This window comes from Oncorhynchus gorbuscha, linkage group LG19 (assembly GCF_021184085.1).
Source record: "Oncorhynchus gorbuscha isolate QuinsamMale2020 ecotype Even-year linkage group LG19, OgorEven_v1.0, whole genome shotgun sequence".
NCBI lineage: Eukaryota > Metazoa > Chordata > Actinopteri > Salmoniformes > Salmonidae > Oncorhynchus > Oncorhynchus gorbuscha.
In genome coordinates this window covers 10,218,792-10,242,531 of record NC_060191.1, presented here as the reverse complement: position 1 = coordinate 10,242,531, position 23,740 = coordinate 10,218,792, and the positions used below count along the sequence as shown (strand labels likewise).

The 23,740-nt window shown below is 42.7% G+C and overlaps 1 protein-coding gene and 2 long non-coding RNA genes across 9 annotated transcripts in view; 2 read left to right on the top strand and 1 right to left on the bottom strand.

The window, feature by feature from the left end:
- LOC124005503 overlaps positions 1-3,073 on the top strand; it is a 42,861-nt gene extending 39,788 nt beyond the window's left edge. For 2 of the 4 annotated variants that reach the window (XR_006833625.1, XR_006833624.1), the window contains 5 exons: positions 15-166; positions 352-758; positions 880-902; positions 980-1,099; positions 1,251-3,073. This is a non-coding gene — a long non-coding RNA (uncharacterized LOC124005503). The remainder of the gene's footprint in view (positions 1-14; positions 167-351; positions 759-879; positions 903-979; positions 1,100-1,250) is intronic. The other 2 variants (XR_006833626.1, XR_006833627.1) reach the window with 2 other exon arrangements.
- A 529-nt stretch (positions 3,074-3,602) lies between these two features.
- LOC124005755 (NF-kappa-B inhibitor delta-like) lies at positions 3,603-18,795 on the top strand. Of its 4 annotated transcripts, none has more exons than XM_046315269.1 (11): positions 3,603-4,112; positions 14,078-14,239; positions 14,375-14,610; positions 14,750-14,967; positions 15,154-15,259; positions 15,413-15,559; positions 15,672-15,723; positions 15,853-16,019; positions 16,316-16,432; positions 16,669-16,832; positions 16,919-18,795. In XM_046315269.1, the coding sequence occupies exons 1-11, from the start codon at positions 4,067-4,069 to the stop codon at positions 16,932-16,934; spliced, it is 1,431 nt and encodes a 476-aa protein (XP_046171225.1). In that variant the 5' UTR covers positions 3,603-4,066; the 3' UTR covers positions 16,935-18,795. The 4 variants fall into 4 exon arrangements, with proteins under 4 accessions (XP_046171225.1, XP_046171228.1, XP_046171224.1 ...); XM_046315272.1 differs by having other exon boundaries at positions 14,369-14,610; positions 15,928-16,019; XM_046315268.1 differs by having other exon boundaries at positions 14,369-14,610.
- A 245-nt stretch (positions 18,796-19,040) lies between these two features.
- Positions 19,041-23,304, bottom strand: LOC124006324. Its single transcript, XR_006833759.1, has 4 exons — positions 22,893-23,304; positions 21,568-21,603; positions 20,395-20,432; positions 19,041-20,316 (listed from the first exon to the last, which is right to left on the bottom strand). It is a non-coding gene; the product is annotated as an uncharacterized LOC124006324 (long non-coding RNA).
- Positions 23,305-23,740: the final 436 nt, after the last annotated feature.

Below are 23,740 nucleotides of genomic sequence, written 5' to 3'. Positions count from 1 at the left end.
TTGCCTGTTTTTAGGTGTAACGGCTGTTTGAAGAATGAGACCAAGATGCAGCGTGGAACGTGTTCATGATTTTTAATAAAACTGAACACTGGAAAAACAAAGCAAGCGAACGAAACAGTTCCGCCTGGTGCAGACACAAAAACAGAAAACGACCCACAAAACAAAGGTGGGAAAGGCTACCTAAGTATGGCTCTCAATCAGAGACAACGATAGACAGCTGCCTCCAGCTGCCACCAGGCCAAACACACAGAAATAGAAAACATAGAACACAAAACAAAGAATGCCCACCCCAATTGAATGTCTTTGATAATTCAATGTTTTACACCCAACTTCTATGTTTTTTAATTTCAGGAGGTTAAGCCTGCACTGAAGCATTTACAGGAGAAGCTGAATGTCTTCAATGACGTTAAACTGACCTGTTTAACGTCATTGACCTGTTTAACGTCGTGATCGCAGCCACATTTCCACCCTGTGGAATTATGGATGATAGACTGGTGACTGATGTTAGTATCAGATACATTCTTGTTTGATATCTCCAGAGCCAGGCTCAGCACACAGAGAGGCAAATCGAGGAGGAGTTTGAGAAGCTTCCTTTGTACCTACAAGAGGAAGAGGAGGTCAGGATAGTTGCACTAAGGGAGGAAGAGAAGCAGAAGAGTCAGAAGATTAAGGAGATGAGCAGAGAGATGTCATCACTGTCAGACACAATCAGAACCATAGAAGAGGAGCTGGGACCTAAAAGCATAACATTCCTACAGGTAAGGACCACTGTACTTTATAGAGAGCATTCTTCCCCAGGCCTTTGTTATAAATAAGAAAGTGTTCTCAAAATACATGGTATAATAAGAGATGGATAAAATGTATTTTGTTTCTCTGCAGCACTACAGTGCCACCTTGGAAAGGTAAGTGATCTGCCTCCAGTCTCTCTCTTCTCAGTGGTTCAGTATCCAACCCCACTGACTCCTGTCTGTCCTTCCAGAACCCAGTGCACATTGCCAGATCATGAGAGGGTTTCAGGAGGACTGATTGATATGGCAAAGCACATGGGTAACCTGCAGTATAGAGTCTGGGAGAAGATGCAGGGCAAGAATTCAATACAGTGAGTATTAGATACAATTGGGGTAAAACTTTATGTTCCAACACAGAAAACAAGAAATACGCTTAGTGAATAAAATGTATGATGAATAATGAGATTATGTCCATACCTCAATTTGATTTAATTATGGTATGTTTGTGTTGTCTCTGTTCAGTTCCAGTGACTCTAGACCCCAACACTGCAAACTCATATCTAATCTTGTCTGATGATATACTGCAACTTCCAGACAACCCAGAGAGATTTGATGACTATAAAATGGTCCTGGCCTCTGAGGGCTTTAACTCAGGAACACACGATGAGGTTGGGCACAATACAGGACTGTTCGTTGGTGTGATCACATAGTCTTGCTGGAGGAAGGGAGACTTCGGCATGTGTCGAGGATCCTGGGGTGTGTGGTTTTTAAAGGATAGGTATTTAACGTATGTTCTAATGGTGCCACGTGTTCACAGACTCGATCGCCTAACCGTGAGACAGAAACCCAAGATGGTCAGAGAGCAGCTGGACTGGTACAGAGGAAAGCTGTCATTCTCTGACCCAGATAATAACACACATATACACACATTCACACACACTTTCATTGAGAGAGTCAGGAACCACTGTATTCTCCATCCTCTGAAGGTGTTACCAGTGAAGGTCTCTGTTACAGTGGATACAGCCTCCGTCTGAATCAGGGATTAGCGTGTTGAATGAGTCAGTAACACTTACTGAGGCCCTTCACCTGCTGTAACACTCTCATCAGTCAAACAATGATAACTCATCATTGTGTCCACCTTGTCTACAAACAGCAGGTATACACATCTGACTGACATTACAGTAGTGCAGAAATGGAGCAGCTTGATTGGAAACATTTCCCTTCAGACTATTTAGTGAAAAAGGTCACCTATAAAATAATCATTCACAGGAGGTTGTGGGTGTTAATAAAAAATAAAAAGAAAGTGTATTTGCCATTGTGAACATAGGTAACTTGCTGATAAAAAGTTGTACATTCTTTAAAAAGTCTGAGTTGGGATAGGCTACACAGATGCCACCTTATTTCCAAACCATACAGTTTAAACCATCCAATGATACTTATCATGTGTCTTAATTAAGACTTCAATTCAATTCATGAAGTTAATAAAAACACTCCATGGGCCATCCTTGTCAAGACGGCTCCTCAGCCCTCCTAACACAGAGGAAAGTGGTAGTTGAGCTTGCATTACACAAGATGGGGTGAGTGTATTAAAGTGTATCAAACAGACACTAGAGGGCATCCTAGCCTTTCCATGAGGACAAAGAAACACTGAATCAGCTGTATAAAAAATGATTAAATCATATGCTTGAGGCTTTGTCCTGTCCTGAAAAGCTAACAAGAGCTGCTAGTAGGCTAAATGGTCTGGGTTGAATAACCCTTCGATTTAGTCAATCTAGGATAAATTGCCATTAAATTAAAGAATATATGCAGATTGTTCAAATAAATGACTGATTTAATTATTTTCCCCAATAAACTGAGTTCAAATGCACTTGATTTTAACCCATGCCTGAGAAATACTAAACATGTCAATATAAACACTTTGTGCTAAAATAAGACAAGCCAGATTCATGTCTTTCCTAGCATGCATGTAGACGCTTAACAGTTTGATAAGGAATAGTGGGTGTATGCTTTGATGCTGGATTCCACTCCTGTCATTGGTTTGAGACCAAAGCAGCCAATGAGACTGTTCAGTTAGATTTCCTCATGCAGATACCAACCGCTGCAGTGGAGAAGAACTAAAGGCTTCTAAATAATACAGTTGCGACCCGTCATTCAGGGCAGGTGAGAGCTCCACCTGTTTTGGGCCCCACATTTTTAGCAAAAACAATTACAAATTGAACAGTCTCATTGGCTGCTTTGGTCCCAAACCAATGAGAGGGCTTGCCTGTTTTGCATGTTATTTTGGCATTAATACATGTCACATATCAGTTTGAAAACAATGTATATAAACAATATATATATATATATATATATATATATATATATATATATCATTGAGTTAAGAAAGCCGCATACAAACATGGTCTCTTTTTGGTTTTCTTGAGTAAGGCAGCTCCAAAATGCAGGTGTTTCAGCCTAGCTCAGTGCTTTCTGTGGTGGGGCAAGCCAGCAGAAAATTCTAGCCCCTTGGATGCTGCCATAGAGTTACGTTAGAAATGCCCATCCAAGAAGGCACAAGGTCATTGGCCACAGACATAATGACGTCAAATGACATTATACAATATGTACAGTAGCTTTGATTGGACTGATTATGTAAACTCCTGAGTCGTCCAGCGGTCTAAGGCACTGTATCTCAGTACTAAAGGCATCATTACAGACACCCTGGTTCGAATCCAGACTGTATCACAACCGGCTGTGATTGGGAGTCCCAATGGGCGGCGCTCAATTGGCCCAGCGTCGTCCGGGTTTGGCTGGTGTAGGCCGTTGCTGTAATTCAGTTTTTTTTTAACTGCCTTGTCTGGTGAAATAAAAATAAAATAAACACTTTCAAAATCTTAGCTAGCAGTCATCATCATGAATCAAATCGACAATCTACTTTTTAATCCTTGTCATATAAAGAGAAATAATGAAGAGAAATTATAGAATCAACAATTAGTGGTTTGGAAGGAATCAGTGACCGTGGCTAACTGCAATTATTGCAAAACAATCACTAGCCTGCTATTCAGTGGAGTGGCTATGTGGTCCCAAATCTGGGATTAAGGAGCTCTTTTCCAAGTTTATAATGATAAACATTCAACATTGGCCATGCTGTCAATGAAGCATCATTTGTGCCGTGCTCAAAACAACTGTTAACTTGAAACTGCAAAAACTCGGAATTGTAACTCTGGCCTCTTTCTAGCGCTATGACCTTAAGATCAATGACGTCATCATGATTCAACCTTGTTTTTTTCTGAGTTCACAGTTGTCTTGAAAGCACCATGAATTCAGAGAATGCCAGACTTTGATGACAAAATTTGTACATGAAGGACCACCGCGCCACCTTCCTGTTGAGCACAGCACAACAAGGTGAGTCCAGAAATGTATTGTATGCCGTTGCATAAATGATGCAATATGCCAGGGAGATATGCATACTGTAGCTAAGAAAGTAATACTAAGTGTATGTTGTGTAGTAAGCTGTTAGTAGCCCATGTGTCTCACCCTAATAGTTTGGTCTATTAATTTTGCCTACTGTTCTGATTTGGTGGTGCACATGTAGCCTATAAGCTGTTTTAGAGAAATGTTATCATTGAATGTTGTAAGAGCTTCCATTGTCTGCTTATATGCCCCTTTATTTATCTTACGGTTCTGACGTGGTGTACAGGGAGAACACTGTACAGCCTATATTCTGAATTCTGTCGCTGTACATTTCAAAAGTGCTAAAAATATAGTTATACTGACTACTGTCCTAGTTTGCTCATTAATGTCTAATCGAAATTACGGATTGCCTCTTATCAAATCAAATCAAACTTTATTTCGAATACAACAAGTGCAGATGTCACGCCCTGGTCGAAGTAATGTATGTTTGTCTTCATTTATTTGGTCAGGCCAGGGTGTGACATGGGTTATTGTGGTGCGTTTTTGTCATGGGGTTTTTGTGGGGTGTCTAGCATAGTCTATGGTTGCCTGAGGTGGTTCTCAATCAGAGTCAGGTGATTTTCGTTGTCTCTGATTGGGAACCATATTTAGGCAGCCATATTCTTTGAGTGTTTCGTGGGTGATTGTTCCTGTCTTTGTGTTAGTTGTCACCAGATAGGCTGTATAGGTTTTCTCGTTCCGTTTGTTGTTTTTGTATTGTCGTGTTTATTCGTCATTAAATATGTATCGTATGAACCACACTGCATTTTGGTCCGACACTCTTTCGACGGAGGAAAACCATAACAGAATCACCCACCACACCAGGACCAAGCAGCGTGGTGACAGGCAGCGACAGCAGAAGCAGGGCTAGAGGAATGGACATGGGAGGATGAATTGTTCGGAGAAGGACCCTGGGATCAGCCTGGAGAATATCGCCGCCCCAAAGAAGAACTGGAGGCTGCGAGAGCTGAGAGGCACTGGTATGAGGAGAAGCAACAGTGGCAGCAGGAGCAACAATATCGGGACTACACTACTTGGGAGGAAATAGACAGGTGGGTGGTCGACCCAGAGAGAGTGCCGGAGCCGCCTGGGATTCGCTGGAGCAGTGCGAAGCAGGTTATCGGAGAATGGAGTTGGCGAAGCAAGCATGGCGGCGCGGACGGAAGACCGAGAGTCAGCCCCAAAAATTTATTGGGGGGGGGGGCTCAGGAAGAGTGTGGCAGAGTCAGCGTTCAGACCTGAGCCAACTCCCCCTGTTTATCGTGAGGAGCCAAGGAGGAGACCAGAACCAGAGCCGGTGTTGGAGGTGAATGAAGCAGAGACTGTGAAGGAGTTAATGGGGAAAGTGGAGGAGAGATTTATGAGGGAGTTGCTAGTTTGGTGCTTTAAATACGATATTTGTCCGACGGAGCGTGTCGGGGATTTAATGGCACCTGGGTCAGCGCTCCATACTCGTCCTGAGGTGCGTGTTAGTCGGCTGGTGAAAATTGTGCCAGCCTCACGCACTAGGCCTCCTGTGTACCTACCTAGCCTTGCACGTCCTGTGCCAGTCATGCTCTCAGGCTCTACAGTACGCCTTCACGGTCCCGTCCATCCTGTGCCACCTTCACACACCAGTCCTCCGGTGGCAGCCAGAGCCTTCCTCCTCTACAGCGCTGCTGGGGCGGTTCTCAATCAGAGTCAGGCGATTTTCGTTGTCTCTGATTGGGAACCATATTTAGGCAGCCATATTCTTTGAGTATGTCGTGGGTGATTGTTCCTGTCTTTGTGTTAGTTGTCACCAGATAGGCTGTATAGGTTTTCTCGTTCCGTTTGTTGTTTTTGTATTGTCGTGTTTATTTGTCATTAAATATGTATCGTATTAACCACGCTGCATTTTGGTCCGACTCTCTTTCGACAGTGGAAAGCCTTAACAGCAGACTTTACCGTGAAATGCTTACTTACAAGCCCTTAACCAACAGTGCAGTTCTAGAAGAAGAAAATATTTACCAAGTAGGCTAAAATAAAAGGTAATACTAAAAAGTAACAGAATAAGAATAAAAATAGCGATGCTATATACAGGGGGCACCGGTACCGAGTCAGTGTGCAGGGGTATAGGCTAGTTGAGGTAATCTGTACATGTAGCTGGGTGCGAAGTGACTATGTATAGGTAACAAACAAACAGCGAATAGCAGCAGTGTACAAGGGGGGTTCAATGTAAATTGTCCGATGGAGATTTTTATGAATTGTTCAGCAGTCTAATGGCTTGGGAGTATAAGGTGTTGCGGAGCCTTTTGGTCCTAGACTAGGCGCTCCGGTACTGCTTGCCGTGCGGTAGCAGAGAACTGGAGTCTCTGACAATTTCATGGGCTTTCCTCTGACACCGCCTATTACATAGGTCCTGGATGGCAGGAAGCTTGGCCATAGTGATGTACTGGGCTGTTCGCACTACCCTCTGTAGCGCCTTACATGTCAGATGCAGAGCAGTTGCCATACCAGGCGGTGATGCAACCAGTCAGGATGCTCTTGATGGTGCAGCTGTAGAACCTTTTGAGGATCTGGGGACCCATGCCAAATCTTTTCAGTCTCCTGAGGGAGAAAAGGTTTTGTTGTGTCCTCTTCTCGACTGTCTTGGTATGTTTGGACCATGATAGTTCGTTGGTGATGTGGACACCAAGGAACTTGAAACTCTCGACCCGCTCCCCTATAGCCCCATTGATGTTAATGGGGGTCCTGTTCGGGCCCGCCTTTTCCTGTATTCCACGATCAGCTCCTTTGTCTTGCTCACATTGAGGGAGAGGTTGTTGTCCTTGCATCACACGGTCAGGTCTCTGGCCTGATCCCTATAGGTTATTTCATCGTTGTCGGTGATCAGGCCTACCATTGTTGTCAGAAAACGTAATCATGGTGTTGGAGTCGTGTTTGGCCACGCAGTTGTGGGTGAACAGGGAATACAGAAGGGGACTAAGTACACACCCCTGAGGGACCCCAGTGTTAAGGAACAGCATGGCAGATGCGTTTTTAGCAGTCTTACCACCTGGGGGCGGCCCGTCAGGAAGTCCAGGATCCAGTTGCAGAGTGAGGTGTTTAGTCCCAGAGTCCTTAGCTTAGTGATGAGCTTAATGGGCACTATGGTGTTGAACACTGAGCTGTAGTCGATAGGTGTTCCTTTTGTCCAGGTGAGAAAGGGCGGTGTGGAGTGCGATTGAGATTGCGTCATCGGTGGATCTGTTGGGGCAGTATGCAAATTGGAGCGGATCTAGGGTGTCCGGGAGGATGCTGTTGATGTGAGCCATGACTTGCCTTTCAAAGCACTTCATGGCTACCGACGCTTGTCGTCCCCCTTTTTTCATAGTTTGTACATCTCAATTGTCATTGGAAACCACAATTTTAAGGTTTCAGCAAGTCAGCCATATCATCTATGTTTTTTTTAAGGCAGTAAATAAGGCTGAATGGACTGCTTCACTGCCAAACAAGGCTCCGCTCATAGCCAGGTGTAGCAGTGGGAATATGTTGGGTCTAGTGTTGGGACAGCCTTATGTAGGCCGTTTGTGATCACAGTTTGTCATCGTTATACTGCAATTAATGTATTGTTTAGTGTTGTGTTGTGTAGTGGCTTTACTGGCATGCATACCCCTTTTTGCCCCACCAAGATTTGCATGCTAAAATCCCACACACACAAAACACATATTATTATTATTATTATTTATATATTATAACAAAGGTAACCTGGTAGCCAAAATCATCCCCACACTTTGAATCAGAACATAATAATTCATTGTTAATTCAGAAAAAATTCTGGAAAGTTAGTTGTCTAACATAACAAATATTATCTCTGTCTACACCACATATGTCAGAGTCAAGGCCCGCGGGCCACATCCGGCCCGCGAGAAGGTTTTTTACGGCCCCTGGGATGATCTTGATTTATTATTAGAACCGGCCCGCAGACCGCAGCAAGCCGGCAGCCCGCAGATCTTTTACACGCACCAATACTACATTTCCCACAATGCAACGGTGACGCACCGAGCAGTAGGCTGCTTCATTTCAATATTTATTGGCACAGCAGTTGTCAGCATCACAGTAAAATTAACTTTCAGATACCCATCAAAAATGGCAAAACGGAAGGTGGACACTGAGAACCGGGGGTTTCAAACAAGGTGGGAGTCGGAGTATTTGTTCACGGAGGTAGCTGGAAAACCTGTGTGTCTTCTGTGTGGAGAAAGTGTGGCGGTACTGAAAGAGTATAATCTGAGACGACATTATGAAACGAAACACGCGGACAAAAACAAGAATATGGACATGGAACAAAGGCTACAAAAGGCAGAGGAATTAAAACGAGGCCTCAAATCTCGACAGGCTCTGTTCAAAAAAGCCAAATCACAAGGCCAGGCTGCTGTCAAGGCCAGTTTTATTTTGGCAGAAGAGATCGCTAAATCAGCCCGGCCATTTACGGAGGGGGATTTCATCAAAAACTGCATGATTAAAGTTTGTGACGAAGTTTGCCCAGAAAAAAGGCAACTCTTTTTAAATGTGAGTCTGAGCAGAAACACCATTGCCGAGAGAGTAGACCAGTTGTCCATCAATCTAAAAGAGCAGCTTGTGAAAAAGGGAAAAGATTTCATTGCATATTCCTTGGCTGTGGATGAGAGCACCGACATTTCTGACATTGCCCAGTTGTCAATTTTCATCCGCGGAGTGGACTCCAGCCTAAGCGTGACAGAGGAGTTTTTGGCTTTACGTCCTATGCATGGCACAACTACGGGGCATGATTTGTATGAAGAGGTGTCAAGATGTGTAAATGAGATGGAGCTGCCTTGGGAAAAACTCGTGGGTTTGACAACCGACGGAGCACCTGCGATGTGTGGACACAGGAGCGGACTGGTGGAGAAGATACGGGAAAAGATGCAAGAGGAAAACGCGACAGGTGAGCTGACAGCTTATCATTGTATCATACACCAGGAAGCGTTGTGCGGTAAAGCCTTGAAAATGGAGCATGTAATGAGCATCATCACGCGCACAGTTAACTTTATCAGAGCCAAAGGTTTGAATCACCGCCAGTTCAAGGCATTTCTGACGGAGTTAGAAACGGAGCATGGTGATTTGCCTTATCACACAGAGGTGCGATGGCTAAGCCAGGGAAAGGTGCTTCAAAGATGTTTCGAGCTTCGTGAGGAGATTTGTCTGTTCTTGGACAGCAAAGGGAAAGACACAACACAACTCCGAGACGAAATGTTTCTGTGTGAAATGGCTTTTCTGTGTGACATTACGAGTCATCTGAATGCAATGAACTTGCAGCTGCAGGGTCGGGATCGTGTCATCTCTGATATGTACAGTACAGTGAAGGCATTTAAAACCAAACTGACTCTGTGGGAGACGCAGATGCGGAAAGAAAATTTGAGCCACTTTCCCAGCTGCCAGACCATGAAAGAGAAGCTCTCTACCAGTGCGTTCCCGAGCGCACAGTTGGCTGATAAAATAGGTATGCTTGCTGCTGACTTTCAACGCCGATTTGCTGACTTTGAAGCACAAAAAAGCAGGTTGGAACTGCTCGGTAACCCATTTGCTGTTGACGTGGAAAGCTCACCACCAAACCTCCAAATGGAGTTGATTGACCTCCAATGCAATGATGCACTGAGGGCAAAATATGCGGCAGTGGGTGCTGCGGAGTTCGCCCGTTTCCTCCCAACACAATGCCCCAGCTGCGCATCCAGGCTGCTCAAACGTTGTCTATGTTTGGCAGCACATACCTGTGTGAACAACTGTTTTCTTTGATGAACTTGAACAAAACATCACACAGAAGTCGACTTACTGCTGAACACCTCCACTCAATTCTGAGGATTTCCTCAGCTCAGAGCCTTACCCCGAACATTGATGAACTTGTGGAAAAGATGGGACACCACCAAGTATCACCCTCAACCTCAAACAAGTGAACATTACTGTGCAATCACATATTTAGAGTTTTTACTCAGTTCAAGTTTAAAAGTTAAAGTTTAATATTTGTTTTCACTGCATGTTACTTCTCCTTAAACAAAGTGTTGTTTTTGATTAATAGATTTTTGCACTTTATTTTATTGTATTTCAATCCAATTATATTTTAAAATATTTCAGTTGAGTGGATGATAGAAAATTGCTATTATTGTTTTTTTCTTTGAAGTAAATTTAGCCCACTTTTGCTAAAATAGAAAATATAGGCTACTGATGGTGCCTTGAATACCGGTTTCTTTCATTTAATGTTCATGTTATGGGGATTTTTATATAAAGGAAATTTGTCTTTTGTGTCTGTTGAAAATTAAAGATTACTGACAGAGCCATAAGAAAATATTGCTTTATTTATCTGATCATATTGGAATATATTTGTTAGGTTTTCAGTAGGTTCAATTAGGTTCACTAGACTATATGCGTCATTTAAAAAATTTTCAATGAACATTCGAACAGTCCGGCCCTCGGCTTGTAGCTAAATTTTTTATTTGGCCCTCCGTCCATTTGACTTTGACACCCCTGGTCTACACCCTCCTCTTCGCTCCCTCCATCTCTGAGCAAGTGGAGCGTAGCGCTGCGCTTTGATGTGGTGCTCTTGCGAACCCAATGTTCACAGACTATAGTGGGCGTGGTGTTGGAAATGGAGATGGCGTCACCGGCAACGTGTTATGTGTGTACATAGTAGCAAGATTTACAACGAGCCTGTGACAGAAGAGACACACGAGCCATATCATACAAGTCTGACACTTACAGCAGGACCAGGAATCGCTGCGAATTCAAACCCCGAAGAAGAGACACCAAATATTTTGGACCAAGAGGAGCTGACAAGGTGCTACAAAGAAAAAGGGATTCTGACATGCACTGGCAGAAATGTGAGTGTTTATTATGTTGATGATGAATACTACATTGTCTCGCAGGCTACTAATAAGCCTAGATAGGAATATTGTGATCATATAGCGGATGTTGTGACATTGACAATCAAAAGCTATTGTTTACATTCTCTTTCTGCTCAGATTTGAACATCCATTCCTACTGTCTAAGTTACATCATGTTTTGATTAATAAGTGGCAAGTAGCCTACAAGTCATGACTAACATTCAAAGTAAACGAGCGTTGTTATAAAGTGGGCAGGCCTATATCATATCATACAATTGAATGCATCAAACTAATGTGAGATTATTAAAAACGTTAATATTAAGAAGTTAAGTCAGCAATACAGGCAATGGTGAAAACAATAGCCTACTTTTGCGTATTGAAAACAGACAGCGGGGAAACCCTCTCAACCCTCGCCCATGTTGGCTACACCTCAGTTCACCTTTTAACGGTGGGTGTGAAGGGGGAATCTGGACAGGCTATTTTACACACGCAATAATGAACTTGATTTTGCTCAGAGTGCTACTGCCGGCGACGGACATAGTGTAGCATACTAGTCAATCCTATGCAATATATTAGTCTACACGGTGCCAGAGTCATTGAGGAAGTTCAATTAGTTTTCTCTGCTCGGCACCACGGTATCATATTGAGCCAGTAAACAGAAAGGTCTTCGGAATCCCCGCCGCCCACGCGCATGACTAAATGGCCAGGGGTTTCCGCGATTTAAATATTACATCGCAACAACGTTCAGACAGGGTATCCCAGCAGCTCTGTCTCCTTGTCATGGATCGTTTAACTAACGTCCCAACTTTGACAACTGTAAAAATCGACATTTGAACATGTTTAGTGCAATAGGCTGATGTAAATAACTTTCTGCACTGATATAATTATTTGTCTGCCTAATGATGTACTGCAACTCGGTAGAAATGGACTTGTAGAGTACTACGTGCATTATTCTATACCCAAACTCAAGTAGAAATATGCTTTATAGAGCACTACATCACTATGTAGGTGATATTACAGAGTACAGCTGGGACCTTTGTTGCCTGCTTGGTGACAAAGAACATCTATTGAGGACAGTTCTCCCTCTCTGTGGGTGTTTTAAAATAAATATTGGCTTTGGACATGGACAGTAGACTGCATTTAAGGGTTAATACCCGACTGTAGCCTATCCTGTATCTGTAGGGGGTTATTCTACCCCCAAGGTGCACTACTAGTCAAATATTTGCATTATATTATTTTTGGGGAGGCACATCTGCTGTCTACAATATGCACCAGTGAACAGAGCTGCCCTTCCGTGTGTAGATCACCCTTTCTTTCTCACCCCTGTGAGGCATCCCCTCTATTAGTATTCATCCCTCCTACACTGTGGTGAAGGTTGAGAAATGACGTCAGGGGGATTCACTAATGACTTTACAGTATCTGATGATGTATTGTATGAAGATGATCTCATTAGATACATAGGAATAAAGTCTTGAGATGGTCACAACCGTTTTCAGTTTCATTTTACCAATACGTCATAGTTTGGCAAATTGATTCTTATTTGGCCTATGACAGTAGTAGCAATGCATTTTTTATATAATATAATACAATAGGAGTCTCTTACAGTAATGTTTATAATCATTGTTATAAGGTATGAAATTTGCACATGTAATTGATGTAATGTGTCATTTTAGTTTAGCTACAAGTCCTTGGCATCTCCCATCTCATTTTTAGTTATGCAAGTGCCAGTAGTCTGTCTTTTATTCCTTACTCAGCAAGACAGTAAACTGAGGAAAGAGAAAATAAATGAGGGAAAAAATTGAGAGACAAGTAAAACTCAGGCCCAGGAGAAGTGAGAGAGAAGGAACAGAATGTTAATAACTTCTGGAGTTTCCACAATGGCAGAACAGAAAGGCAGTTCCTCCTTTGTATCCATTTGAGTGGCTTCAAGTGAAACCAAACTTTCCTCTTTGTGAGAGGGATACGAAAAGTGAAAATGCAACACAGCCCTCACCCAGGCATTCACTATACTCTCGCTCTCAAGTCAGAGATTTTGACATTCCACTGAAACTGTGTTGATGGCACTACAAAAGTGTGTTTTTGTCACTCCTTCCTATGTTCACCGAACCACCTTGGGGAATAGATGAGACTCCTGTAGCATTCAAATATGTTATTGCATCTAGACCAAAAACTCAGGCTCACCCCCCAAAAAGCCCCCTTTCTATGGCCTGATTGTCTTCCAAGAAAAAGACAGGTGATGTGAGATGTCTGCGAGAAACAATCTACTCCATGACCACATTTATGAATCATCATGCTAATAGTCAGACACTATGTTATGGCTGCCAGCCCAATCACACAGCAGAGCAGACATGGCCCACGTTTATATGTTCACTCTTCACTTCTGGGTTGTAACGTGCTCTCGGCACACACAGCAGCGACAGGAAGGTGCTGTGGTTTACCACAGACAGCGTAACGGAGATAGACAGGAAAGAGTCACAGAAAATGTGTAGTGGCAAGCCTCCACAAGGTAGCTGTTCTATTGAATTTGTCTGTTAGTTCTGACCTCACAGACTGTTTTCCTAATGGAATAGGTTCCTCAGAGCTCTCTCTCTACCTGTTTATGCTCCTCGGTGGAAATGTCGCTTTGTCTTTCACGTGCAGGGTGATGACTTTGAGGAAAAACTACCCTGTTTTGCTGCACACAAGCAATATCAAGCTGGAAACCTCAGATACCTATATTTTTCACCACTATCTCTCTTTCCTCTGGCTGCTGAATGGAACAGAAAGTAATGGGGGAAAATAGTAAACATGATATCATAGATGAATCATGGGAAATCACAGAGCTGGAGGAGAATGGCCTCTTTTTGCCAATCCTTTCAATCCAAAAACTAAAGAATGAAGCGTTATCCAAAATGACCACATTACTTCATATTATGTCATAACATTATACCAACAGCCTTAGCTGTGTCGCTCTGTAGTAATACATGTCTGATAAGAACAGTAGACCATTGTAGAAAAGCACCCCAATAGAGAACAATTGTCATGGTCGATTTCATTACTATCCACCAAAGATCATTCATTGCATCATTACCTTTGTCTCCACAGCACCGAAGGAGAAGCCGTGTTACACTCTTCCCACAGTGAAGAAACTCCTGGAGCAGAAGAGGAAGAGGGAGACCTCCTCGACGGCAACAACCAGTACCGGTGTCTCCACTGCCACTGTCCTCTCCCAACAGGTGTCAACACCAGAGAAGTCTACCTCAACAGGTGAGTACTGCTTGAAGCACCCATGTAAGCCCTTTGCAACCCAACCAGACCTGGGGCAAATACATTGTCAAATTATTCAAGTACTTTTCCTTTGACAATGACAGATGGGTTAACTTGTGACCCTCCCAGGTGTAGCCAGCAGCTACTCAGACATGGCAGTGGGGTATGAGAGATGGGGTCCTATGGATGAGCACCAAGCCCTCTCGGCCATACAGGAAGGTCCATTCTCCCCTATGGGGAACAATTACTTCTCCAGCCCATCCTCCTCAATGGACTACAGCCATACTCTTGCCTACAGCGCTCAGATGGTCTCCAGCTACAACACACAGCAGATGCAGGACTACCCAGACACCAGGATGCCTCAGCATTATGTAAGGAGGACTGGTTTCTCGAACAGAAGCAATTTGACATTACATCATTATTTTGACTACTTGTTGTTCACATGCTATTAAGTACATGAACAGTATGTGCTGTAGCATTTATGATGATACCAATATTTTTCCTTCACAGACGGAGTGTCCAGTGACCGAGGCTGTGTCTAGTTTGGTTCCTTCTGGGCCCCTGCAGACTGCTGTCTTCTCCTGGTCGTCGGGGGCCCTGGGCCCCACAGAACCTGTCCAGCAGGTGTTTAGTGGCCAGATGGATGTCGCTAAGCTGGAGGAAGCCAGGATGTTCCTCAGAGGGATGGACTACAGCAGAATCACCTGGCAGGATGACGACGGAGACACGTAAGTGTGTGTGTGTCATCAGCTTGTGACCTGATTTTGAGAAAGTAGACATGACTAAGTTTGAGAAAATGTTAAGAGAAACTTGGCAAATAAAAATAAAGTGTCTTATGTCTCATGAGACTTTAATACATTTTTGACTGTAGGTGTCACCTGAAACCAATTTGTCACGTTGTGTTGTCCTGTCAGGATTCTGCATATCTATACAGCCAAGGGCCTGAGGGAGTATGCATTCGCTGCAGCAGAGAGGCTTGCTGAGCTGGGCAGGCTAGACTCCAAGGAACACAAGGGGAAGGTATGCACCCAGAAGACACTTCTTCTTTAGAGAACACAGGATTGAGTTCAACCCAAATGAGATGCTTCCTCTAAAATAAATGTGTGGATGCCACACATACTGAGCCTTAGTTTAACAGCATCAACCCCCCCCCCCCCTTCTCCTGTATCCCAGACTGCTCTGCTGGTGGCGGTGACTGCTAACCATCCGGAAATCGTCCAGGATCTGTTGTCTTTAGGAGCGGATATAAATGCATGTGATTTCAAAGGTCAAACAGCACTTCATCTTGCTGCCACCTATGGCTTCCCCAGGGTTATGCAGGTAAACCAGCAGCACTGCCTTCAACCAAAGTTACCATCTGTTAGGGCTCAATCTAGATAAATAACAGAATGATGTGAATAACCATTTTCAATCTTTGGATCTGTATTTGTAGGTTATTCTCTCCATTGGGCCTGGAGTGAACCTGGAGGCTCGCAATTTTGAAGGTAACATCCAGCTTATGTTAAATGAGACGAACACAACCATTACTCAAAAGACATCTGACAAATGATATAGTAAGACAACAGAATAAGTAACAACAATAGAATAAACTTTTTTCCCCACTCCTATCTCAGGTCTGACTCCTCTGCACTGTGCAGCCATCTCTCACAGTGGCACCATGAAGACTCTCTCCTCCCTCTCCTCCACAGGGCTGGGTGATGCCAGTCTCCATGCCCTGGCAGAGGAGAAGCTCTCCTGGCTGCAAATGCTACTTAACACCGGAGCCTCCCTGACCAGCCAGGTACTGAATGCACTACTTAAATGTAACATACCAGAGTTAGTATTTTAGAGCCAGTGTTGTTCAAGAGGTGCCAGTACTCAATAAGTAGAAAACACCATCTATACCTCCGTCCTCCCGAGGGAATGGCATGGTTCGTTTTGGTAGAAAATACATTTAATCTGGAGCTATTAGTCAGCTTTTTGTCTACCCAATCTCACACCTGCAAAAATCTATGATGGGTTTTGAATATTTTCCTCACTTTCAAAGCATTGCGGTTTCCTTTGGAGGCTTCATACAGTGTTTTCCTCTGTTTCCAGGAAATCAAAGGTAACAAGACTGTTCTTCACCTGGCTGTGAAGGAGGGGAACATCCAGCTGGTTCGCCATCTGCTGAAAACCCCCCTGGACAACATGAGGGACTTTGTCAACATGAAGGTCAGTACTGCTGTGAGATTGTCCGCTCTTCAAAGGTGTAGAGAAACGGACCTGTGTCCTGAGACTCCATGAAAAGAGAAAGGAGAGGTAGAACATCTTCAGCAGTGTGTGAAAAGGTGACAGGAAAAGAGTGAAAAGAAAGGGAGACTCATCGACCGTGTGTGCATATCTAATTATTGCCTTAGTGTTGGTCAATACTCACAGCTTCATGATTCCCTTTACCTCCTCACCGGCAGGCCCACGGTCATACCGCACTGCACATGGCTGCTGGTCTCCATGGCAGCCCACACCAGGAGGAGATGCTGAGGCTGCTGCTGAGCAGAGGGGCCGACCCAGCATCCGCAACCTGGAGAACGACCAGCCTGCACACCTGCTGCAGAGTGGACCCCACGGGGAACAGGTGAGCAGTCAGACAGACAGACAAATGGCCATTTTGTTTCATTCATATAATCTCAGCTCACCTATTCCTGGCCCGTCTGTTTTCAGCTCAAGCTCATCCTGAAGAAGCGAAGTGCTTCCTCTCGTCGACGTGTAATGTCCTTACAGGACCAAGAGTGACCCGGACTACTTTTTATGTCCCCGTGTATCCCTCCACCTCTTTTCAGAGGAAGTACTGAAGGTCTGTACTGTAGGTTGAATCCAGACATCTGTACTTCCAACAGGCAGGGATTCTAGCGTATCTTCATGTGAGGATTTTCAAATACTGTGAATCTCTAATATATACTAGAGCATTCACTTTGAAACTATATGTTTGATTGACATGCTTTTGGTCCCTATCTGAATTCAGTTAGCAATGACGTTTATGTATTTTTATATCTTAATGGGCAGCTATTGTTTTTGTTTAATGGATATCTAGCAATGAGCAGTGGTAACAGGTGGTATTCCAGTCCCCCCTGACATTACTGTCACTCAGTACAACCTTGATTTCTATGATAATCGTTTACATTATATTCAAAGCTTCCCGAGACTCATTGTACGAGTATCCCCCCAGCTGGGAAGCCCTCCTTAGCGGCATATCTGGGGAGGGTTTCTGGGCTCTCACCCCCACTCATTCTCTTGTCAAAACTTTGCACCATGGTCAGAAATCATATTGGTTTGTTGAAAGGTGGTTGTTGTTTCACTAAGCATGTGACACAGTGTACCATTGTGCTCATGCTTTCAATGTTGCTTATAACTTATCTAGGTATTTTCTTTTTATATTTGATATACTCACAGCACTCATTGAATAGCTAATATATTGTCATTGGTGGAAAAACTACTCAAGTATGACTTTTGAGTAAAGGTAAAGAAACCTTAATAGAAAATGACTCAACTAAAAGTGAAAGTCACCCAGTAAAATATTACTTCAGTAAAAGTGTAAAAGTATTTCGTTTTAAATACACTTAAGCACCAAAAGTAAATGGAATTGCTGAAATGTACTTAAGTATCAAAAGTAAAAACATTAATCATTACAAATCCTTATATTATGCAAACCAGACAGCACAATATTTTTACATTTTTTAAATTTACAGATAGCCAGGGGCACACTACAGCACTCGTTTGTGTTAAGTGAGTCTGCCAGATCAGAGGCAGTAGGGATGACCAGGGATTTTCTTTTGATAAGTGCATGAACTGGACCATTTCCCTGTCAAAATGTAACAAGTATGTTTGGTTGTCAGAGATAATGTATGGAGTAAAAAGTACATTATTTTCTTTATGAATGTAGTGAAGTAAAAGTAAAAGTTGCAAAAAATGAATAGTAAAGTACAGATACCCCCCCAAAACATAGTACTTTAAAGTATTTTTTACTTGAAGTACTTTACACCACTGTATATGGTCTCATTCATACTATGACTTATGAAAATAACATTTTACATTTACTGTGTAAAGGGAATATGTTGATATTGACCACACATGCTATATAATATTATATAACATATCAACAGTGTATACAATGTAGTATCAGTAGTATTAATTTCTTAAAGGGCATTATAGGAGGAGTATTTCAGTTATGACTCGTTTCACCTTAAAGTAATCAGGTATTTTCAACATGATTGAAAATACCACAACATGTTTTGTGGTGACAAGAAAACATGCATCACTTACTCATATACCTTTTATCCAATGAGGTAGCATGCATGTGCCCTTTGAAATATTGCTGTAGTGAATATACCACTTCCTAATTGTAAGTGGCATAGAAAATACAACAAAATAAAACATCTCATTGGAGATATGACACAACATTTCCCCAGACTTGACTGTGATTTCCCCTAGTTTTGGAACCTGGGCAGTCTTAGTCAAGGAACATACAGAGATGTCTTTATGTGTTCCTAGGTCTAAATCATATGTGAGTTAACGTGAGGGAGAATAACTAATGTTATAGTTGAAAATCTGGTGATTTAGGCTGCTTGGGTCTACTTTGACAGTTTGTAACAGTGGAATCTGGTTTCACTGAATGAATCCGTCTGATTAACTGAATTGCCTGAACTTAACCTTGGAATTAAATCTGTTCTTCAAATATCTATATTTGTCATCTATTTTATACTCTATTTTAATCCACATGTATGTATTGATAAAGGTTCAGATTAAAATATATGGGAAATAACTGTAAACAATACATCAATAAGACCATTGTATACAGGGTGATTTTTATTGCAGCAGCTGTCTTATTGGTTAGCTCTGGTGAGAATCACTCATTTGCTTTTGGTTAACTGTTACGCCATTGGCTCAGTATCAGCCATTACTAGTGCTGCATACCGGTAAAATAAAAATATCTGAAGATAGCAGACATTGTACTTGCAGCAAGTTAGAAACAGCTCTAAATAATGATAATACAGACAGTTTATTTGCAGCTAGTTCCTGTGACTTCTTATCTTAATGTATTGATCTTTTCATGAAGCTTAAACTCATACACTTTTAAAATGCCCGCTTCTTCACACCCAAGGTAATACCTTTTTAGTGCTTTGAATGATTCTACTCGTGCAATGTAACTTAAAATGCAATAGGAGAAAGAAAAAGGCTGTTGGCATACAATACTATACTGGTGGCACCCTCTTACAGACCCCAGAGAATGACAGGAGACTTCATTCCTGCTTCTGTTTCAAATTAACATCTGACATGGGGTTGACATCCTTCTCATTGCTACCTAGAACACAACCACACACGCCAGTCCACTTAGTGCCATCAAAAATGACAGCAGATAGATCCTGAGCCAACCATCAGTAGAACAGTGGGATAATGGGGTTGGGTTGATATCTTAATTCATGCTTGAGGTTATTGATACAGGTCCAATGTGAAATCCTAAATGTAAAAGACTTCTCTCACAACTGGATGATAAAGTTGTAGATTTCTAAAGTGCATTGAGAGTACTATACAGTAAAATGAGACATGCAATCAACTTTCTTGGGTGTGCATGAAGTCAAAAACAAGGAACAGAGAGAGCATAGCATTCAGTTCTGTTTCAACACTACCCATATCATGATATAGATTTACAGTGCACCTGAAAGGTGATCTTGCGCCAGGTATGTTTTTTTGCTTTTAGGTGCTTTTGGTGCCGATTGGGGTAAGGATAAACCCCAAATCAGCACTGAAGGCTACTTTACATTCTCTCCTGGGCAAGGTAGATTGATAGCACCTAATACACAAGTCACAAAGACGGTTAAGAGTAACATCTTCATCTTGGCTTGATATACATTTTTATTTAAATCAAGAATGACAATTCCGTCATTCTTCTGGTCAGCATGGGCTGGGTGTGCACCATACTTGATGTTCCAATGGGTGCTGGTGTGTGGCAACCATAAATGTGAGAGTGTGTGTTATTATGTGTGTTGGCTTCTCTGCAGCACCTCCCATGATGACTCTCCCTCGCCTCCATGCACACTTCATCTATACTGTTTGAGGAGGCACTGCAACACAAGATAGAGGACAGAGTGTGTTATTTTTCTCTCTCTCTCCCTCCCTACCCCGCTCCCATGGCGGCTTACCCTCTGTCTTTGGTATTTGGGTGCCTGCTGGATTAGAGCTGAAGACGAGAAGACAAGAGAAGACAGTTATTCACTCTGACACAAGGAGAGAAAGGGAATTAAAGGAAGCAATCCTGGATAGTTTAGACAGTTCAGTTCTCCTCAAAGCTTTGTGGAAACAACCACAACGTAACCAAGATCATGTGTGTTCTGACCAAAGAGAAGGTATTTTAGACGGATTAGGTCAACTGTATCCATGCACAGAAGGGGCTGGGGCCACAAAGCTTTGACAATCACAGGATTCAATTTGGGGCAAAATGCAGAGATTTGTCAGGATCTTCCCAATCGATGTCCTCTCTCAGAGGTTAGGGGAGAGGAAGAGACTGGGTCGGCATGCCATTGGCTGTAAACATACACTCTTTGAGGCCATCCATCCACCCACACTGCCAACCCATGCAACAACGGCCCCCATTCTCAACTATGGGTCCTAATGCAGACCTTTCCTTAATATTGCTTGCTTGACAAGAACACTTGATTTTCAAAAATGTCAAAGATGTCACAGAGTTAGACTACTAGACTATCTTGAGACATTTGACTGTAATATGATGCTCTGTAGGGTGATTGCTTAGTTAGTTGAATGGCTGGGCAGTGCTGTTGGATTTAGGGAGGGAGTGCGGGACTGTAATATCTTAACCAATAGGCAGCATTCAGACATGGGTTCCACTGTGGGAGGGGAGAGAGGGGGAATGGACAGACATGGTAACAGTAAAATAGTATTAGTAAAGCCATCCTGTATTTGGTGGGGACTCCTCTTCCAAAGACTGATGCATTCCACATGCACAGGCGGTGCAACTGCCAAGCCCTGTACAAACTCTTACTTGGAAGACGATTTTGAGCATGTCAGTTTTTTACCTGTTGAAGAGATGAACAGTTACAGTAACCTTCAGAGAGTTACGGGTGAGCATGTGACAGACTAGGCGGAGTGTGTGCAAGTATACTTACTAAGAGCTATTAGGATACCAGACACAAACAAGATCACACCAATGATGACCCCTGTAGTTCGAAGTGTCTCATAATCTGAACCCACAAAGAAAATCTATAATCATGACCATTAGTAGTAAGATGGTACAACTCACATGCAATGTATGGTGCGACCCAAATAACAAATGAATCCATTCGAATGAATTCACTCACCATATTCAAAATCACTTTGATCATGAAACATCGATTCTGTATAGAAAACACAAATTATTAATTCAGAATCATCAACATTAGGCCCAATAACAAGGTTTGAACATTATGTAATGTAAGTTATAAAAGACGGCAGAATCTTGCAGTGCCGGAGAAGTGAACAGCCAATAGCCCGAGTCCAAGCTAATGGGAACGCCCTTTTGGGATGGGAGTCGGTTCAGCACCATGGACAGCAAACTAGACCGGTTTTGGGAAAACGTCGAAATATGACTAGCCTAATGTGGACAGATTTTGCTCTCGTATTAATCACTGATTCTAAATTGGCATACTAATGATAGCGTTGAAAGCAATTTCAATCTGAGTTGGTGCGTTGTTTTTGCTTAATGTGGTCACAGGAATAGACCAACTGGAAATAAAATCAAAGCGCTACACCAACAGGAATATTTTATACGTAAATCTTCCAGTTTACTAGGCGTTTTCTTAAGACGACCACATATGTCTCGGTGCTGCTTGACTGCGGAGCGCGGATCAATAGAGGGTCTTTGCTCAGCAGGAAAAGACGGCCCACAGAAAGTGGGTTAGAAGCGCACGAGAGGCGTTCAGTGCAACGCGATTTACAAGACAATCAATCAAGTTACATGTATCGATTATCCATATCGGATGTGTTCAAAAATAGAACAATCCTAATAATTGTTAGTACAATATTTTATTTTATACACTAAAGTGCTGTCCACACCCCTGGTGTATATATCTTCAGATGAGAGCTCCCAGCCATAGTTCAAGTAAATATGCTATCTCTTTACTTTCACGAGCAGTAGGCTATAAGATCATCTTGGCAGCACTTATTAAACAGAGCGTCGACAATGCAGATTTATGTTGCTGAACCCCCACTTCATGTAATGTCTAAGTTGGCGCTTTCAACTTCTCCCCAGCGCACTACCCCTCCCCTCTTGCACCCTGATGGGCAAGCCAACACAACCATTCACAAATGATAAGAAAACTATGAATTTACAAAAAAGACCGTGAGTATTACGAAACTAGAAAAATAAGCAATAAGCAATAGGCGCTCTACCACCTATGCACCAATTGCTCATCAATCCCATGAATTGGAGATTGATGGGATGAGTCTAGGAGCAAGCTTATAGTAAAGAAGAAAACATCTTTAAATAATTGATGTGCAAGAACAGCCTGAGCAAAGAACCTGCACATAAAACACTGAACTGAAGAACAACAAAAACATCATGAAACGCACTATGTAGTTTCAATTGTTTTGGTATTTTTCAATTTAAAGATGCTCTGGCATAGGCTACAGTCAGAAGAAGACAAACCTCCTTCAGTTGCCATGACTGCAGTCTGGATATACTGGGTCTTTGTCTGCTGAGTCTCTCTTGCGCCCCGATGCAGGTTTTCAGGTCAGCGGACAGAAAATGGGAAGACGCACACTTTTGAGGTGTGTGGAGTAGGATTGGAAGAAAAGAAAGAAAACTGCGGCTCAATAAAGTAAATTGCACCAACACTTAGAAGGCATGGGGGGGGTCCTCTGGTGGTGATGCACAGGCACTGCATTCGGTTATAGGCTATTCAATACTGCAGCCTCAGTCTACTGAGGTATCCCCCAAAGACCGTGTGAAGTTGAAAAAAAATGTGCCTTCCAATGCGGATGGTTTTCTACCGCACTCGAGTAGCCTACTATCATTATGCCCCGAGGAGGCGTGGGAAACTGCGAGAGGAGGGATGCGCTAACAGGTCTCTCCCTATTCCACCCATTGGCGTGTCTCTTTTGTAATGCGGCACGAGGAGAGAAGATATTCCTAGCAACAGAGCAACACGGGAGAGGCTGTGCACAAAGGAATTCCCGTCTTAGCATCTATATAAAAATACAGAGTAAATGTATAGTAAAGAAGAAAACATCTTTAAGTCCCTGGTGCTGGTGTAGGCAGAAAATGCATGTGATCTTTCATGCAATCATTTTACTCCAGTTTAATGAGCTACATTATTTCACAAGGAATGCCGTAGTTAGCCTATATTTGAGTGACCAAGTGAATTTAGGAGAATTCTTATCATTTCAAATGGGAATTATGATTTCAAGTATTTTCCTAATGGGATGATAAAAGGGTTTATTTTATGCAGTCAACCCCCCCCCCACCTTCTTTCGATTGTGGCACTTTCCTAGAAG

Coding starts and splice junctions, on each gene's coding strand:
- LOC124005755 (XM_046315268.1), top strand. CDS start 4,067: ATGAAGGACCACCGCGCCACCTTCCTGTTGAGCACAGCACAACAAG. Junction 16,020..16,315: donor GAGCCTCCCTGACCAGCCAG/GTACTGAATGCA, acceptor CTCTGTTTCCAG/GAAATCAAAGGTAACAAGAC. Junction 16,433..16,668: donor GGGACTTTGTCAACATGAAG/GTCAGTACTGCT, acceptor CCTCACCGGCAG/GCCCACGGTCATACCGCACT.